The 19,793-nt window shown below is 37.7% G+C and overlaps 1 protein-coding gene across 1 annotated transcript in view; it reads left to right on the top strand.

Annotated features, from left to right (window-relative positions):
• Window positions 1-19,793, top strand: part of TMEFF1 (transmembrane protein with EGF like and two follistatin like domains 1) — a 94,852-nt gene that overhangs the window by 36,011 nt on the left and 39,048 nt on the right. The window contains exons 4-5 of the mRNA XM_007968572.3: window positions 2,267-2,293; window positions 5,695-5,791. Of these exons, the coding sequence (XP_007966763.1) occupies window positions 2,267-2,293; window positions 5,695-5,791 (124 nt within the window). The remainder of the gene's footprint in view (window positions 1-2,266; window positions 2,294-5,694; window positions 5,792-19,793) is intronic.

The raw sequence follows: 19,793 nt of genomic DNA on the forward strand, positions 1-19,793 counted from the left end.
CTCTTGTAGTAAGACCAAATTCTTTCTATACACACTAAAATAATCATGTGCTTGGATAAATTATTATGTTTTGAGGCTAGTAGACTATGATTTGGTGTGGTTCTTATATACTTCTTTAAGTACATTGTGTTTCACAGAATGATCTAGAAATTAAAGAGGAATATGGAGGTTCTTTCCAATCCCAAATTATGCTTCATTTATGAGGAACATATGTTTAAGACACTAAGTGCTTTGATAAACAGTCAATGTTAAACATTAGGCGGCAGAGTGGTAGATTGGAAAGAGCACTGCACCAGGGTTACAAGACCTCACCTTAACCTAACTCCAACCCTTATTTATTGTGTGACCTTGGACAAATCACTTAACCTCTCTAAGCCCCAATTCCTTAACTTGTTAAGTGGATATTATCTCCTGTGGTTGTTAAATAAGAATTGAATGAGCAAAGTTATAAGCTGCTATATTGATTTCATTTTCTGAGTGGGCAGTGTTTTGTTATTTGGTCTTTTGTGGATCCTGTTCCTTGAACTAGAAATACTATTCTCTTTTCCTTACTTGAAAACTCATTTTCTTATGCTTAAGGTTGGTCTTAAGCCTTTTCTCCTCTGTGAAATCTTTCTTCTGTGACATCTCCTGGCAGAGTTTGTTTGTGTAAACAAACTTGGGTGTATCTCTATACGTATACCACATTGTATTTCATTCATCTGACATAAGTACCTCCAGCCAAATCAGTGCTTTCTCAGCGGGAAGGTACTGTCTTGCCTAGGGATGTATATTATAATCTCAGGGTGGGATGGAATCCTGTAGGTTGGGGAAACGCATACCATTTACAAAATATAACCTACAGGGAGACTTCTACCTTGTTATCATAGTAGCCACGGTATTTAATGTATTTAAGGAGTCTAAAAGACAAAGGAAGGTATGAGTTTTTATATTTATTAAAATTAGACATGGTTTGAATAAAAGATTGGGAGTAGTATTTCATATACTGGGAATATGTCTTATTTATCATTTTTATTCCTCGCATTTACCATGGTGCCTGGCACATAATATGTACCCAATCATTGTATGTGGAATCGAAGTAATAAAGGGGTGTTTTCCTAAGAAGAGTTTGGTCATAAAAACAATTTTGAGTTTCCTTTCTCCTTTTTTTTCCTGTTCCATCACTCTTTTACTTCCTCCTTATTTACTCAGAGAAAATGTCATTTTGTGGTTGATTAATCAAAATTGAACATAATTTAAGACTTTCCATAAAATCCCATGAAGATTTTACAACTGGTACTGTATACAATATATATTTTTCTAATTCCTCCTGTTTCTGCAGTATCTGGGAATTTGATTATTGTCTGAAGGGGCTTGAAGGGAAGGGAACAGTATTGTTGAGTGTTGTTTTCTGCTCTAGAGGACAATTTGGAGAGCTAGCATGGGTTCTTTAGGATCCAGGGTATCCTCTCCCCTGGAAAGTGCTAGATAAAGTGTCAAATTCCTCACTTGCTCTTTCTTTTTTTTACATGACTCTGTGCTCATGATTTTATATCATTACCCTGTTTTCAACATGTTCTGTACTAATATGTTGGTTCCTTTAGGATTATAGAATAAATATTTTATGTTAATTATACTTGAGACTGGCTTCTTTCTGGTAATTTTGATGAAGGCTCTTTTTAATTTCACTAGCGACAAGTCAGGTAAGTTTCCTTCTGATTGGATTTTCTAGAGGAAGTTAATTTTATTAGTAATGTAAAAACCTCAAGCCTTTGGTTCTTTGCTTCCTAAACCTTGGGGCTTTTCTTACCTTTTGGCTTTTGGTCTTTATTCGCAGATTTCATTAAGAAGATTTTTTTTTTTTTGGAGTAAGACCCAAAGCTCTTTTCCTGCCTTTCTAATAAAAGCAGCTTATTCATTATTTCTCTCAAGCTTTAACAAAACTAAAATTTTCTCCTACGTTTTAAATGAGTGGATTAAAATTAATTATTTATATTTAGCCATTTACTTTTCAGTATTTAGTGTCTTTACTCTGTGCAAAGCATCTGGATATGTCCTTAATGGGATACAAAGATATATGAAATATAGATGATTATGTATCTAAGCAATTTATATTTTGAGAGCAGCATAAAATAGGTATGTAAGAACAAATTGTAAGATATCAAAAATTTGAGAAAGGAACTGAGAATGGATATCACAGTTTTATTTTTGATAGAAAATTTTATTATTTGATAAGATGAAATTGCCAGGAAAAATGTTCATATTCATTCTTTGTTTTTCTTCTCAGATAATGGATCTGGATCTGGAGAAGGAGGTAAGTTTCAAGTACCTCTTAAAGGATATTTGCTTTTCTTTCTTTCTTTCTTTCTTTCTTTCTTTCTTTCTTTCTTTCTTTCTTTCTTTCTTTCTTTCTTTCTTTCTTTCTTTCTTTCTCTTTTAAAAAAAAACAACTTTGAGATATAATTGACATACCATATAATTTGCCACTTGAAGTGTACAATTCAGTGACTTTTAGTAAATTCACGGTTACATATTCATTAGTATATTCAGAGTTATATATTCATCACCACAGTCACTCTTAGAACATTTTAATTACCTCAAAAAGAAAATATGCACTCCTAACCCAACTCTCCCTCTCAGCTCTAGGCATTCTTGTTTCTCGCATTTTTCCCTGGAACTTTGTTGTCAGACTAAGGGGAAGATGTTGTAGTTTCTGTTAAATTGAGGTTGCATCAAAGTGACTTCTTCTTGGATCATCCCCACAAGTGATCTTAGCTTGGACCAGAGTATTTGTAACTCTTTCCCATCCCTTGCTTTCAAGTTTTTGCTCATAAGGAATTTTCATGGTACAGGGTTAAAAACTCCAGAGGAAGTTGTACATAGAAAAAGGAAGACTTGCCCAACAACTCTCATGGAGTTTAGAGTTTAATTTAAACCTTTAACAATTTCCTATCTATGTTTTTAATTTTATTTTACAAATATATGAAGTATTTCTGTTGTTTAAAAGATTAATATTTGGTAATAGCATATAATGGAGTTTAAATGATCAGAATTGAGATTGACTAATCTGTATCATAGTCTAATGAGGCTATAGTTCTTAATAAGTATGTACTGTATACAAAATAATGTTTGAGGTATTATGGGGTACACCGAAGAACACCCACTTCAGTACAATTCACACTTAATACAAATGGAAACTGCAGTTATGATCCTTTCAAAACTGCCTGAAAGCTCACTCCATACTTCTACATTTCATAGAATCTTAAAATTTCAGTGTTGGAAGGGACTTTGAAGGTCTCCTGGAGAATAGGAGAACTGTCCTGAGGAGACATTCAAGGATGACAGTCTCAGCTATAAAAAAAAAAAAAAAAAAAAAAATGTTAAAGCTGCCAAACAATAGAATTTGAAGTAGATGGACATGTTTAAGCCAAAGCTTTATAATCACATGTGAAGGATCAGGTAATAAATTCCAGATCTTAGAGCTGGAACAGATTTTAGATGATCATATAGTCTAGCCCCTGTGGTCAGGTATTCAGTTAGGAAACCGTCATTGTCATTGTTCCTATATTAAAGAAGTGAGAGTTCATCTTAAGATTTGCTTATATAATACAATATTGGGCTGGGCGCAGTGGCTCATGCCTAAAATCCCAGAACTTTGGGAAGCTGAGATGGGAGGATCACTTGAGCCCAGGAGTTTGAAACCAGCCTGGGCAACATAGTGAGACCCTGTCTCTACAAAGAAAACAAAAAAAAGAGGTTGGGCGCAGTGGCTCATGCCTATAATCCCAGCACTTCGGGAGGCCGAGGCAGGTGGATCACCTGAGGTCAGGAGTTTGAGACCAGCCTGGCCAATGTAGTGAAACCCCATCTCTACTAAAAATGCAAAAATTAGCCAGGCGTGGTGGTGGGTACCTGTAATCCCATCTACTCAGGAGGCTGAGGTAGGAGAATTGCTTGAACCCAGGAGACGGAGGTTGCAGTGAGCCAAGATTGCGCTACTGCACTTCAGCCTGGGCGACAGAGCGAGACTCCATCCTAAAAAAAAAAAAAAAAAAAAAATTTAAAAAAATTTTAAAAAGCCAGGTGTGATGGCGTTGTAGTCTCAGCTACTTGGGAAGCTAAAGCGGGAGGATTGCTTGAGCCCAGGTGGTTGAGGCTGCAGTGAGTGGTGATCATGCCACTGCATCCTGTCTCAAACAAAACAAAAAAAAACAAACAAAAATTGCTGGGTATCTTGCCCTGAGGATGTAGGTTGACCTTTTTTTTTTTTTTAGGGCGTATGAGTTAGAAGGGCTAAGTGGTTTGCTCCAGTTAATATACAGACCTTAATGAGCTCATGGTAACTGTAGTATTTCTGAATATTATGATGTTTTGGGGCCTCAGGATTACTTAGGATGATAATCCCTGGTATCTGTTTGGGAGTATTCATGAGAGTTTAGGGGAATATTTCTACTTAAGGATAGGCAGACACCAAAAATTAGAAGTTTGGCAGCATTACCAAACAGGCATGGCAAATTTGTGTACCTTTTTAACACCCTCTTTATTATAAGACACCTCCTGAGGCCGGATGTGGTGGCTCATGCCTGTAATCCCAGCACTTTGGGAGGCTGAGGTGGGCAGATCACAAGGTCAGGAGTTCGAGACCAGCCTGGCCAACCCCATCTCTACTAAAAATACAAAAATTAGCCTGGCGTGGTGGTGTGCACCTGTAATCCCGGCTACTTGAGAGGCTGAGGCAGGAGAATCACTTGAACCCAGGAGGCGGAGGTTGTGGTGAGCTGAGATTGCACCACTGCATTCCAGCCTAGGTGACAAAGCAAGACTCCATCTGGAAAAAAAAAAAAAAGAGACTCCCTGAATAGTAATCTTTTTCAAACCAAATTCAAGGGAAATCCCTTGAATGAACTGAAATCCTTAAGTTGATTTCAGAACTGATCTCCCTGGCCAGTTTGAGATTAAGGATGTGATCCACTCTAGTTGAGACCCACAAAATGTAAGGCCCTTTCAGTGTGGGATGTGAACTGAGTCTCGGGCTGGTGATATTTACTGTTTTTTTTTTTTTTTTTTTTTTTTTTTTTTTTTTTTTTTTTTGCGTTGGGTCATAGGAGACCTGCATACTTTTGTATCTGTGTATTTTTGGCTGTGCTAAGTGGCCAAGTAGAAAAAAAAAAGTCCTTTATAAAGAGACCCTTTTCCATTTTAAAATTTGGAAATAAGTATTTCTTTTAACTCTGAAGTTAGTTTTTATGTAGTTAGAAAGACAGGTATGAAACTGATGCGAGGAAAAGGTGAGAGTTACATTCTTTTGTGGTCAGGTGCTTATCTGCTGACCAACTTTGCACAGCCTGATTGCAACAGGAGGGTAATCACAGGACTAAATGTATTTCTCCTGTCTCTTTTCTTTCTCCCTTATGCAGTGTTATATGGTAATTTTTTTAAAAAAATAATTCATTATCAAACCTACTGTGTTGTTCTGCCTACATAGTTTAAGGGATCATTTTGCCAGCACCAAAACTTCTTTTCCTCACAAAATATGTTGTACTCAGTACTGGCAACATTTTTGAACTTCAAGCATTGGTAGATTTTGGAGGTGACTGTTTTCAAGAGCTCAGGTACATTTTCCTCAGAAACAGGATAATGACTACTGAAAACATGAAGCGTATCTGGAAAGGATCCCAACTTTTGGTTGAAAATTTGATTTTTCTTTTTAAACAGAAGAGGAAGGGTCAGGGGCAGAAGTTCACAGAAAACACTCCAAGTGTGGACCCTGCAAATATAAAGCTGAATGTGATGAAGATGCAGAAAATGTTGGGTGAGTTGGTTGAGGGGAAGGGACAAAGTTATTTAGAGATTAATCGTCAGTATGATTATATTGTGGAAAGGTATCATTTACCTGGTTCTGTATCTTTTGTGTGTTTTCAATTTTTTGTTGTTGTTGTTGTTTAATGCTAGTCTATTGACTTTTAAGTTGATACAATACTATGGCTATTTAAGTCAGTTTAAGCGTTGTATTTTAGAATGAGAATCCATTTATAGTTTTTCTGGTTTTATCTATGCCTTTTTTTCCTCTGGATAGTTTTATATATTTTATACCAAGTGCTTTTGTCACTCATGTTCAGCCTTCATTAAGGTGGGTTTTGTAGCTGACAGCACTGTCTGTCCAATTTCCCATTCACTCCCTGTAAGAAATGGTGTTCTTTTGTAGAACAGTAAGGCTGCAGACATTTATCAACAGTCATGTTTGATTTTTCCTTTCATCAGTATTCTATTTATTTCCAATCTAATGCTTCTTTCATTTTCCTGCAGTGCTGGCTTTTTGTATATTTGATTCTAAAAGCTTTAATGTTGACTTTAGGACCTGGGAGCATAAATGGATCTTCTTCACTTCCTCAGTTTCCACTTAGTATCTATTTTAAAACACTTATTTATTTCTATAAGATATTTGTGCTTTCTTCCTTACTTGTACATATTTTTGGTGTGTATTCTCCAGTTCCGTGTTTATTCAGCCCTTAACTACATATTTGAGCCTTTCACTGAACAGTAATAATATGATCTAATTAGCATTAAATGTCCAAAGTTAGTTTTGCAAATTAAGAACACTCAATTTTCACTATTATGTACAAAATCAGCTATTTGGATGGCATTTGGTAAAACTGTGTTATTTGGTGCATATTTCAAAGTGGGTGAGAACTGGCAAAAGAAAGTAAGTTCAGTAAAAAATGAACTCAACAAAACCTGAATTTACTGTTTCTGCACGTTGGTCACATAGATTGACCCGTGTCCATTCATTTCATTAGGAGTGGTTTGATTTGGAAGAACATGTTTTCCAAAGCAGATACTGGCCTATAGAACAGTAGAGAAATAAATGATGAGCAATATGGACTTACAGAGAGAACTGATAATAGATATTATGCTGTTTCTTCTTTTTATTTTGTACTAATGATATGGCATGATGAAACACCTTAATATATGTGTGTGTGTCTGTATTCTTCCTTAGTACTCTTCTGTAATAGTGTTCAGAGACAAAATAGCTGTCAGTGATTGACTGGCTTGGTCTATTGGTCTGTTTTTATTCCTTTCATGGTGCCTCTGTGCATCCCTATTTTATACATTTTTCTATTATCATTTTTCATGCCTAATTTAAAAAGATGGAAGTCTTTTGCTTAGAATTGAAACGTATTCCATCTACTCTCAGAAGTGGCTCCAGATGTGACATCTACATGATAGGCTGGGTGCAATGGCTCATGTCTGTAATCCCAGTGCTTTGGGAGGCTTAGGTGGGAGGATTGCTTGAGGTCAGGAGTTCTAGACATCTACATGATAAAATACATATCGTTATGTAAACACCTCCTCATAATGTAATATGTAGCCTATTCCCAATCAAAGCAATTCTGTCGTGTGTACTAAATTAATTTTTTGTGTGTCTATTTATCTGACAGCTTGCTACCACTGTTGTTGTAGATATCAGCTCTAAGCATAAGGAAGTGGACATAGACCATGGAAGGGCTTACCAATAGTAAGGAGCATGCAGGCTCTTACCAGCAGGCTAAGGAGCACATAGACAGTGACAAGCAGCCAACATCAGGCAAGGAAATTGATGTGACAAGAGGGAAATACGAAGGAAGCAGTTAGTATCTTTATTTAGAAAAAAGTGATTAAGCTAAAGCGTTTGATCCTTTTATGGAAGGAGACAAAAAGACATGTTGTTAATATCTAATCTTTTAGTCTGTAAAGCACTTGTTACTGATTGCAGTTGTTTTAACAGTGTAAATGTGTATCAGTGGTTATTTAATTTTTTTTTTAACTTTTAAATGGGCCATGGTACCAAGAAAGTTATATAGCGGTTATGTAACTCCCTCAAGGTACCGTCCATGTGTTTTTCATGGTTGCTAGCCAGGTGAATAGTAATGTATCTAAGGGTAATTTTTACCCATCCAGCTGGGCCGTTTAGGTCTGGAAAATGGAAAGCTGCAGAAATATAACATTAGCCATTAAGTCTTGATTTTTATATAAAAACCTGTTATTTATTAAGATGTTACATAACTTTCTTTTTAAAAGATAAACTTTTAGTTATTAAGAACAAAAGCTCAGTTATAATTCAAGTAGTTCTGTTATGACTTAATTATTATTAATTATTATTATCCATTGGAATCAGAGTATTAAGGTAGGATCTTAATATTTATTTTCAGGCCAGGCATGGTGGCTCATGCCTGTAATCTCAGCACTTTGGGAGGCCGAGGAGGGCAGATCATGAGGTCAAGAGATCAAGACCATCCTGGCCAACATGATGAAAACTCGTCTCTACTGAAAATACAAAAATTAGCTGGGCGTGGTGGCATGCACCTGTAGTCCCAGCTGCTCGGGAGGCTGAGGCAGGAGAATTGCTTGAACCTGGTAGGAAGAGTTAAGTGAGCCAAGATCGCGCCACTGCACTCTAGCCTGGCAACAGAGCGAGACTCCATCTCAAAAAAAAAATAAATAAATAAAAAATAAAAAATTTATCTTCTAGTCTGATCCTCTCATTTTAAAGATGAAACCATTGAGGACTAAAGTCAGAGGGTTTGGTGGGGGTATATTCTTCTAATTAACAGTACAGTACTTTTCTTACCATCTACCTTTTTCTAATTTTCTTTTAAAGAAAAAATTCCTGGAAGGAATGTTATCTTTTTCCTACTTTGAGGACTGCTGCCTAGTGACTTTTTTTTTTTTTTAAAAACAAAAACACTGCCCTTTTCATCAGCCTGGTCCCAGCTGTGATTTCTTTACTTTTGTATTGAGTCTTGGTCACTCTGAGTAGTAGCTGCTTTTAAATTCTGTTAGTTCTTAGCCGGCATCTAGAAATCAAATACCTATTTATTGAATTTCTTACGAGTGACTTTCAGTCTTTTTTGACTACACTTCATGTAAAAAATACATTTGCATTGTTATCCAGCACTCCTGTTTACATACACATTGCACTAGTAAATATTAAGTCAAACAAAATTCTGTGGAATAGTACTTACCTTTATTAAATGCAATGTACTCTAATATTTTCTATCTTACTTTTTTATAAAATACTGGCAGTGAACCACTAAATTGACTTCATAATCCACTAGTGATTATGACCTGCAGTTTGAAAAGTATTGCTCTATAGTATAAGTATAATAGATGTGTATTGCATGTATTTTTTTAGGTGTAAGTATTCATTTAAAATTTTATTGTAGGCCAGCTGTGGTGGCTCACACCTGTAATCTCAGAATATTAGAAGGCCAAGGCAGGAGGATTGCTTGAGCCTGGGATATCTAGGCTGCAGTGAGCCATGATTATGCCACTGTGCTGCAGCCTGGGTGAGAGAGCAAGCCCCTGTCTCCAAAAACAAATGAACAAACAACCCAGAAAGTCAAACATACTTTGTCTTTTCTCAATTTGAAATGTCTTTCCTGTCAGAAAAAATGTTATCCAACCTACCTGATTTGCAAAGAGCAGCTAAAATCTTTCTCTTGCTTTTAAAAAGTCTTTCTCTTGCTAATAGTTGTTAAAAAAAAAATCTGGTATTTTGGTGAGGGGATAAGTGATGCCGTGTAAGTTAATTTTCTGCTATTAAGAGAAGTGCTTTTTTTTTTTTTAATTTAGCCATTTAAATATAAATTGATTTAAATACATTACATACTTCTTTGCCTTCTTAAACAGAATATACAGGACATGTTTAACATATTCTTACAGTTACATATCATGTAGTATGTTACAGTTTTCAGAGCATTTTTTACATACATATATATATATATATATATATTTTTTTTTTTTTGAGATGGAGTCTCGCTCTGTCGCCCAGGCTGGAGTGCAGATCTCAGCTCACTGCAAGCTCCGCCTCCCGGGTTTATGCCATTCTCCTGCCTCAGCCTCCCGAGTAGCTGGGACTACAGGCGCCTGCCACCTCGCCCGGCTAGTTTTTTTGTTTTTTTTTTAGTAGAGACCGGGTTTCACCGTGTTAGCCAGCATGGTCTCGATCTTCTGACCTCGTGATCCGCCCGTCTCAGCCTCCCAAAGTGCTGGGATTACAGGCTTGACCCACCGGGCCCGGCCCTTTTTACATATATTTTTAAGCTATTCTCAGCAGTTCTGTTTGGTAGTAGGGCAAGGAAGTATTATCCTGATTGTTCTAGGTGAAGGTGAGTTCAGAAAGGCTGAATGGAGAATCAGAACATAGGTCTTATGACAAGGAATCAATCTATTGTGTTGTGCACACACATGTAGAGGCCAATGATGTATGGTTGTTTCACTACTGCACTTAAGGCTTCATTTAGCTTTGTGTTTTGGGTTCTATATCTGTTTTTTAAAAACATGTTTTTTTCTGTCTTGTAAGGCTGTTAGCTGCTGCTTCTAGATGCTGTCAGTGTGCCTTGGCAATGAGTTTGACTGTAGATGCCCTCCACTTTTAATTTGCTTCTCTGCTTCCTCTGTTAGGAAACAAACACTTGCAGAAACTGTATCTAAAGTAGGAATAACTTCTAAATGTAAAATAAGAGTATATAGGTTCTTCTGAGTGAAGTGCATGAACTTTATTTATTACATCTGTTTTATCTGTCTTGTCTGCTCAATGGCTATTTTAATTCATTTATAATTTAAATTATTTTTGCTTCTAAGAGGCTTCCCCCTCACCCTTCCTTCCTGAAACTCACTGCATTTCTTTGATGGCATTGTGGGCTTTGCTTGGGTTTGTGACAGTTATGTTTGTTAATGCTTACCTTTCAAATTTATACCTAGAGATGTAGGTGGTTGAGGCTCCAAGAAATATGACTCCCCACATAAGTGGGTTTCAGTATTTCACTGTGACCACTGTGAAACAGTGCATAGATTTCCTACTTGGTCTTAAAACTTGAAAACAGCACTTCCTTTACAGCAACTTATATTTCTTAAACCACATATTCTTAGTACCACACCCCCTCTCTTTCTAAACAGTATTTCTGATCTGTCCAAGGCTGAAGTTACTACTGTAAGATAGCCATCAGCTGTTTGGATACTTTAGTACCTTTTATATACCCCACCTAAATCCCAACCAGGAATGGTGTGAGGAGTCTGTAGAATCATAAGCCCTAATGTCAATACAGGTGAGTTATAAAAATCCTCCAGTTATTTCTTTTGAACTTTGTCTGCAAATGCACTATATGGAAATAGCCCCTGCTCTTCTGCCTCTTTTATGTAAGTCTCCTTTTTGGAGATGCTGTTTCCATTTATCCCCCTGAGTGATATAAATATCTCAGAGTTGCTCAGAGAATCATACAGGTGTAGAGTGTGGCAGACAACATGGATAACCAGTTTAATCCACCTGCTGGGGATCTTAGTCATTTGTGGTACCATTTTCTGTTTTGACGCAGATTCCTGTTCAGTACTACAATCTGACGAGTCTCCCTCAGAAGGTGCAATGACATCTTTTCTCTTGTGTAAACAGAACAATGCTACACATTTGTGTCCTGCAGTATATCCTACTTTCTGGAAGCTTCATGTACTTTTTAAAACAAGAACTGAAGAAGTACCTTTTCCATTCTTCTGCTCTTATTTCCTCCTAGTCCTCTGACTAGGAGGTAGTAATTTTTGTCATTTAGCACTGCCTTTTTCTGGATATTCTAAAACTATTTTTAGGTTTAATAAGTCCCTACTGTAGCCCCTTAGATTATAATGGAAAAATAATTTTATGTTGTTTTTAAAAACATAAACCTTATTAAGCATTATTTTATTCAAAGTATAATCTGGATGTTAGTAATGACAGGCTCCTTTATCCAGAAATACCTTTTATTTTTTTTTGAGACGGAGTCTCCCTCTGTTGCCCAGGCTAGAGTGCACTGGTGCAATCTCGGCTCACTGCAATTTCCGCTTCCCGGGTTTAAGCAGTTCTCTGCCTCAGCCTCCCAAATAGCTGGGATTACAAGTGCCCGCCACCATGCCTGACTAATTTTTGTCTTTTTAGTAGAGATGGGGTTTCACCATCTTGGTCAGGCTGGTCTTGAACTCCTAATCTCGTGATCCACCCACCTCAGCCTCACAAAGTGCTGGGATTACAGGCCTGAGCCACTGCGCCTGGCCTTCCAGAAATATCTTTTTGAGACGTAGTCTTGCTCTGTCACCCAGGCTGGAGTGCAGTGGCATGATCTCGACTCACTGCAAGCTCCGCCTCCGGGGTTCACGCCATTCTCATGCCTCAGCCTCGCGAGTAGCTGGGACCACAGGTGCCTGCCACCACGCCCAGCTAATTTTTTGTATTTTTTTTTTTTTAGTAGAGACGGGGTTTCACCATGTTAGCCAGGATGGTCTCGATCTCCTGACCTCGTGATCTACTCGCCTCAGCCTCCCAAAGTGCTGGGATTACAGGCGTGGGCCACCGCACCCAGCCCAGAAATATCTTCTTAAAGTCCTTTGACAGTTGCCAGTAAGAGAGTTTTGCCTTTAAAATGCAAAACTCCGCCTCCCCACAATCTCCTGCAGTTTTCTGAATGCACTGTTATTATTGAACACTTTCTTACCCACTTTGCCCCTGTTATTCCCCCTGCCTGGAGTACCATTCCTGTTTATCAGCTTGTTTTAACTCCTATTCCTCCTTCTAGCCTTAGATGCCATGTGATGTGTGACATAGGTCAGATTCACCACCTCTTCTTACCTTGCGTTCTCCCACAGTTCCTATGAGTTGTGTGACCATATTCTGTGTTCCTCCTTGGTCTTGAAAAAGCAACCTCTGCATAGACTAAGTAGATTGTGAGTTTCCTGAGGGCAGGGACTTTGTCTTGCTGATTTCTGTCTTGGGTAAACTGCCCATAAGGTTGGGTATCTTAGGATGGGTCCTTTTATAGGCCTTGGTTGAATTAGTGGCAATCAACACTAGGCCTTTATTATTCACTTAGAGCTGCTTACAGGGTGGTTGTAAGGATTTAAGATGTGTGAAAAAGACTAGCATTAAATTTGTTGCAGGCTTTATTAGGTGTTTGTTAAATCTCAGTAACTTGACATGAATTAGTTTAAGCCAATGTTTTCCTAACTGGTAAATAAACTTGCTATATTGAGAAGAATGGTGCTTTCTGTATAGGGTTAAGAAGAAAGGAAGTGAAAGGGTGGATGTTTTTCAGTAATAATAATGCCATTCAGATGTGCACAGTATTTGATAGATTTCAAAGGACTTTTTACAAAATCTTATTTGATCCTGTCAGCAGTGTTTTGAGGTATTTTCCCTGTTGTAAAGACTTGGAGTTGTGATTTGCCAAAATTATAGTGCTAAATCATAGAAGCCATTGAATTTATGCATTCATTTATGTATGTATATATGCATTCATGCCTTTGAAATTTAGTGCTGCTAATTCAAAAGCTTAAAAAGGCTCTAGAGTGAAAGGTCTCATTTCCACCCCTGTTCCCAGTCACTCAGTTGTCTTCACTAGAGACAGTCACTGTGATCTGTTTCTTGTTTAATCTCCTGGGGTATTTTATGTATGTGCAAGCAAGCAAATATGTACATATATATATATATATTTTTTTTTTTAAAAAACTAATGGCATCACACTATACCTTATTCTGTACCTTATTTAAAATCTTTATTGTAAAATGTACACTGCTTACAGAAGTGTTTAAACATACATGTGCAATTTAAGGAATACTGATTAAAAACCACCTATGTACATAACACCTAGGGTACAAAATAGAATACTGCTATTATTTCCAGTACCTTGTGTGAACCTAGCCATGGAAGGAAAGGGTAATAGTGCCCCCTTAGAGAGGAAGGCTTACAGAAGACACTTTGAACAGCCTCTGTGGCAGGGTCTGGTTTTCAGCTCCTCGGAGAGTTTACAGAGTTCCCTTTTGGGGAAGTCAGTGGACAAAGCCATGAGTATTGGAGTCACAGGGTCATGGAGAATGTGGGCTCACTATAGTTGAGGCATCTGATAGGATTCTAATGTATGGATCACTGGTAGAAATGTGATCAGAATGGACTGCTGTGCTCTGTGTTGTTTACTTTTATAATCTCCCCATAGCTCACCTTCAGGTGTCAAGAGTATGTCAATTAACTGAGTGGGCTGAGTTGTTCTTGCAGCAGGACGTGGAGGGGAGAGTAGGAATTTCATTATCTTTATTAACGTTTTTATTATACTTTAAGTTCTGGGGCACATGTGCACAATATGCAGATTTGTTATATAGTGCATGTGCCATGATAGTTTGCTGCACCCATTGACTCGTCATTTACATTGGGTATTTCTCCTAATGCTATCTCTCCCGCAGCCCTCCACTCCTGACAGGCCCCAGTGTGTGATGAGGAACTTCATTATCTTATGGTCAAGACAAGCCAACTACACATAAGAATCTGGGCCAGGCTTACCTGAGCAGTCTGTCTTCTGACTGAAAGTTGGGTACGGTAGCACTAGGCATCTTGGTAGTGATGGCCATCCACGCAGCTGTCTAGAGTTAAAGTATTTCATTGTGGACTGATTGCCCTCTACATCTTGTATATAGCTGTCATCCCAGGATCTTCCTTCAGTATGGTATTTTTTCCGACGACAATCGATTTTCCAACTCTCTGACACTACCTAGATGTCCAACAATTCAATTAAATTCTGACAGTAACTACTTGGAGTTAGCGCAGACCCACGGTTAAGGACTCAGTCCCATAAGACTGTCCCCTCTTTATAACCAGCTACAAATGAGGTCCCCAGGCTACCCCCACTTCTGCCCAGATGACCATAAATTTTGGAGTTCCCATGCCCTACCTAATTTGCTAAAACAACTCACAGAACTCAGGAAAGCACTCTACTTATTATTTATTTGTAAAGGATACAAATGATCAGCCAAATGAAGAAGTACATAAAGCAAGGTCCAGAAGGGTTCTGAGTGCAGGAGCGTCTGTCCCCATGGAGTCAAGTGCACCACTGAGATGTGCTCACCAACCGGAAGCTCCCGAACCCCCCTTATTCTGAGTTTTTATACTGAAGTTTTACTATGTAATCGTGACTGGTTAACTCATTGGTCATTGGTGACTGAACTTAACATCCAACCCCTCTCCCCTTCCCAGAGGTAGGAGAATTGGGGTGGGGCTGGGAGGCAGAAGTTCTAACCCTCTAATCACTGTGGTTGGTTTCTCTGGTGATATTAACTCCCTGCCCCCTCACCCCATGAGTCATCTCAGTAGAATATAAGAACTTTCCTATCATTCAAGAAATATCAAGGGAACTCTATACCAGGAACTGGGAACAAAGACCAAGAATATTTTTTATTATACCACTAGGATCTTCCTAGAAATTCCTTTGTCTCTCCCTCCTATATAGGGTACCGTGTTTCTTTTTTTGCTTCTCACTTCTTGGTTTTACTTTCCCATTTTATTACTTCTTATAGCAGCTTCTTATGAAAAGGTGTAAGATTTTAAAAACTTTTGAGACCTTGTTTGAAGTGTTTAAGTATTTTTATTCTACACCTAATATTTTATTTAGAACTTTGCAAGTGCATAATTCAAGGTGTGAGACAAATTTCCCTGAGAATTAAGAAAATGTTGCTTTGTTGTCTTCTAGCTTCAAGTGTTGCTGTTGAAGTCTAAAGCCATTCTAATTCTTGATCCTTTGTATATGATTTTTTTCTCTCTTGAAGCATGTAGAGTCTTCTTTTGGTCTCCAGTGTAGTGATATCTCACAATGTTATGCCCTTTCCTAGATACTTACTGACTTCCATTTTGAAAACTTTTCTTTAATTATTTGATGATATCCTTTCCTCTTTTTTTTATTTTTTTGTATTTTTGGTACTCCTGTTACTTGGATATTGACATCCTTGACTAGTTCTCATTTTATCTTTTTTCCCGTTTTCTGTTTTAAATTTTTTTGCTGTACTTTTTGAGAAATTTCTTCAACTTTATGAGTTTTTCATTTTTGCTGCAATTTTTAATTTCCAGGAGCTCATTTTTGTTTTCAGAGTACTCATTTTTAGAGCATTTTACTTTTATTTTATGATTGCAGTCTGTTTTTGTACCTATACATTATTAGTTGGTATTCTATCTATTGAAAGAGTGGGATTTTCTTTTCTATCAATCAGTTAGGACTCATGGATTTTTCTTTTATTCATTTGTAGTCAATGAGTTATAATTATTCTTTTGTTTAGTTTTCATGTTATGTGGCCTTTTAAAATGAGTTAGGGAGTGTTTTTTTCTAGTCTCTGGATGACTTTGTGTGAGACTGAAATTATCTGCTTTTGGCCAGGCGTGGTGCACATGCCTGTCAACGCTTTGGGAGACCAAGGTGGGCAGATCACCTGAGATCAGGAGTTCAAGAACAGCCTGGGCAACATGGTGAAACCCTGTCTCTACTAAAAACACACACACACAAAAAGAAAAAAAAATTAGCCAGACGTGGTGGCATATACCTGTAATTCCAGCTACTCTGGAGGCTGAGGCGCAAGAATCGCTCAAACCTGAGAAGCGGAGGTTGCAATGAGCCAAAATTGTGCCACTGCACTCCAGCCTGGGCGACAGAGTGAGACTCCGTCTGAAAAAAAAGAAAAAGAAAAAGAATTACCTACTTTGAAAGATTGGAATGGATGTGTTCGTAAATTGTCTTTTTAAAAAATGCCTGGATCCGATGCTATGTTTAAGGGACTTTTTAAGAACAACTGATTTAGTTTCTTTAATGATTAGTGTACCCTTAAGGTTCTATTTCCTTTTTTGTTAGAACTTGATAGCATTTTTAAAATGTTATTCATTTCACCTAGATTTTCAAACTTGCTGGCATAATGTTGTTTACAATAACCTTTTATTATCTTTTAAGTCATAATCCCTTTTGAAGTTTTACTCTGTTTCATTCCTGATATTGCTTTTTCTCTTTTTCTCTCTCAGGAAAAAGCCTGCAGAAAAGCTTGTGTTATCAATTTGAAAATCTTTTCAAAGAACCAACTTTTAGTTTTACTAACCTCTGTTGTAACTTTTAAATTTCTGTTGTTATATATTTTCTTTCCTTTTGTTTTTATTGGCTTTTTTTTCTGTTGTTCATTTTCTGACTTTTTAAATGGATGCTTAGTTTTTTTTATCTTTTTATTTTATTTATTTATTTTTTGAGACGGAGTCTCTCTCAGTCACCAGGCTGGAGTGCAGTGGCGTGATCTCAGCTCACTGCAACCTCTGCCTCCTGGGTTCAGGTGATTCTTCTGCCTCAGCCTCCTGAGTAGCTGGGATTACAGGCATGCACCACCATGCCCAGCTAATGTTTGTATTTTTAGTAGAGATGGGGTTTCACCATGTTGGCCAGGATGGTCTTGATCTCCTAACCTCATGATTCACCCACCTCGACCTCCCAAAGTGCTGGGATTACAGGCGTGAGTCACCATTCCCGGCCTTTATCTAGTCTTTTAAGATTTGAGAAAAACCTTTGAGGTGAGGGATGGAACCAGGAGGCTGTCTGGGGAAGAGTGTTTCAGGAAGAGGGAAAGTCTGAGGCAGGAGTGTCCCGGGTGTGTTAGAAAGAAAAGTGGAAGTGTTAGAAGTGGATGTGGTAGAGTTTCATGAAAAATTTTATGATAAACATGAAAAATACCTTTTCATGTGGTACTTTCCATGCTCAGATATTTATTTGGTATAACAGCTGTAATGAATAGAGAAAACACTGGTCTCAGCCCCTCACTAGTTTTTTGATCTGGGGCTTTTAGATTTCCTTCATACTCAGTTTCTCTATTGATAATTTATAATTGTCAGGGTTAGATGAGGCAAATGGGACTCTACCCACACAGTAGGTGCAGAGTAAATGTAGTTAAATGTTTTGAATTTAGCATATTTACTGAAGAGTGATTTCTGTTCATTTGAGTGCACACTTCTGTGCTTTGGGCATCCTGACCTTTGCTACGCTTGCCAGTCTGCAAACAGCTGTAATCACTATAATCAGTCGTACCCGTGGCCTCTGGAGTCTAATATTTTCCTCCTTCGCTCATTGTTTCACTTAGCTGGACTTTACTTGAGATGGTAATTTAATCTTCCTTCTTTGTATTCCATTGAAAACAGTAGCGATTGTTTTCACAGTTGTTAGTCTTAGATGCAGTGATACCATCCCACCAAGGAGCACTGTCTTTTTCATACATTTGATCAAGGCATTTCCTGGTCGGGCTGCAAAACCCGCTGTAAACAATGCCACTTGTTAAACAAGTGATTACTTGTTTCTTATTGGACTGGTATGGTATTTTGCTATGTTACTGACATTCTCTTCCATTAACCACCATTTCTATTTTATTGCCATCCCAGTTTTGCCCACTTTTATCCTTTAGGTTGCGGTGGGCAAAATTTTTTTATAAAGGGCTAGGTGGTAAATATATCAGGCTTAGCAGGCCACATGTGGTCTTCACCATACCTAACCTTTTAAAAATGTGAAAACCATTTTTAGCTTCTGGGTGTGCAAAAACAGGCATTGGTCTGGATTGACCCACTGCTGTAATTGCCAGGATTGATCCCTACTTTACACCATCCATATGTATATATAAAATATGTGGTAAAATGACAGGAAATAGTGCCTTTATTCCAGGTTGAGCTGTACTTTTTCCCCACTTGTTGTTTCTTAATTCCTTTTGTTTTTCATTACTTCTTCATTTTCTTCACCTTTGTGTTTTCCACCTGTGTTCTCCATGAATCAAGAAATCTGTTTTGCTTAGTGAAGACTTTGTCTTTATCCCTTTCCTTAATTACTTAATTCATATCATTTAAAAGTATTTCCCATTCCTTGGGGCATATTGAAAGGAAAGAAGCACTTCCCTTTTTTGGATCATCCCTTTTGTTACCTTTCTCTCATTTTCCTTTACTAATAGGAATTCACCAGAAAAATCTAACGGGCCTGAGTGTGGTGGCTCATGCCTGTACTCCCAGCACTTTGGGAGGCCGAGGTGGGGGAATCACTTGAGGACAGGAGTTCGAGACCAGCCTGGCCAACATGGCAAAACCCTGCCTCTACCAAAAATACAAAAATTAGCCAGGCATGATGGCATGCGCCTGTAATCTTAGCTACTTGGGAGGCTGAGGCAGGCTTGGACCTGGGAGGCGGAGGTTGCAGTGAGCTGAGATTGTGCCACTGCACTCCAGCCTGAACAACCGAGTGAGACTGTGTCTCAAAAAACAAAACTAAACTAAACTAACAACAAGAAAAAAGAAAATCTGTTAACTTTACCAGATTGCTCTTTGAAATTAATTTTCTCTGTTCCTTTGCCTGATTTGACCCCCTCTATTCTGCTACTCTTTTTCACGTTATTTCACTGCAGCTTACCTGTAGCCATGAGAATAATCATTCTCAAATATTGTTTTTATTGTATTACTCCTTTAAAGGCAAGTATATATTTAGATTCGATATTTAATATAGTAATTTGGAATTTGGAGAGTATTTGAAAAACCTTGTTTTACTTTGATATATTAAAAAACAGTATCTTCTGTGGAAATGAGCATGGGCTCTCTCAAATGTAGCAATGTGTATATAGATCAGGCTATATTTATTAGTGCTAGAAGTGTGTCATTTATTTCAAAAGTAAAACTAATGTTGTGTGTATATCAAGACCCTGTTGAGAGAATCTGAAATACTGTTCTTTAGTAGAAAAAAATAGATTGAATCTTTGAAAGCCCATTTCTAGGGATAATATCTTGGAAGTTTTGATGCAGACCTTGCATCATATTGTAAGGCTCAAAAAAATTGTTAAATGAAAATGGTTATTGTGTGATTTTTTTCCCCTTTATGCTGAGCCTTGAGGACGAGGAACTGGGAACAAAAAAAAAAAAAAAAAAAAATGAGGGGAAATGTGGCCTTTCCTTGGAAAGTTGAGCAGGGAGGTTCACAATTAATTCAACACCTCAAGTTTTGTTT

The sequence above is a fragment of the Chlorocebus sabaeus genome, chromosome 12 (assembly GCF_047675955.1).
Source record: "Chlorocebus sabaeus isolate Y175 chromosome 12, mChlSab1.0.hap1, whole genome shotgun sequence".
NCBI lineage: Eukaryota > Metazoa > Chordata > Mammalia > Primates > Cercopithecidae > Chlorocebus > Chlorocebus sabaeus.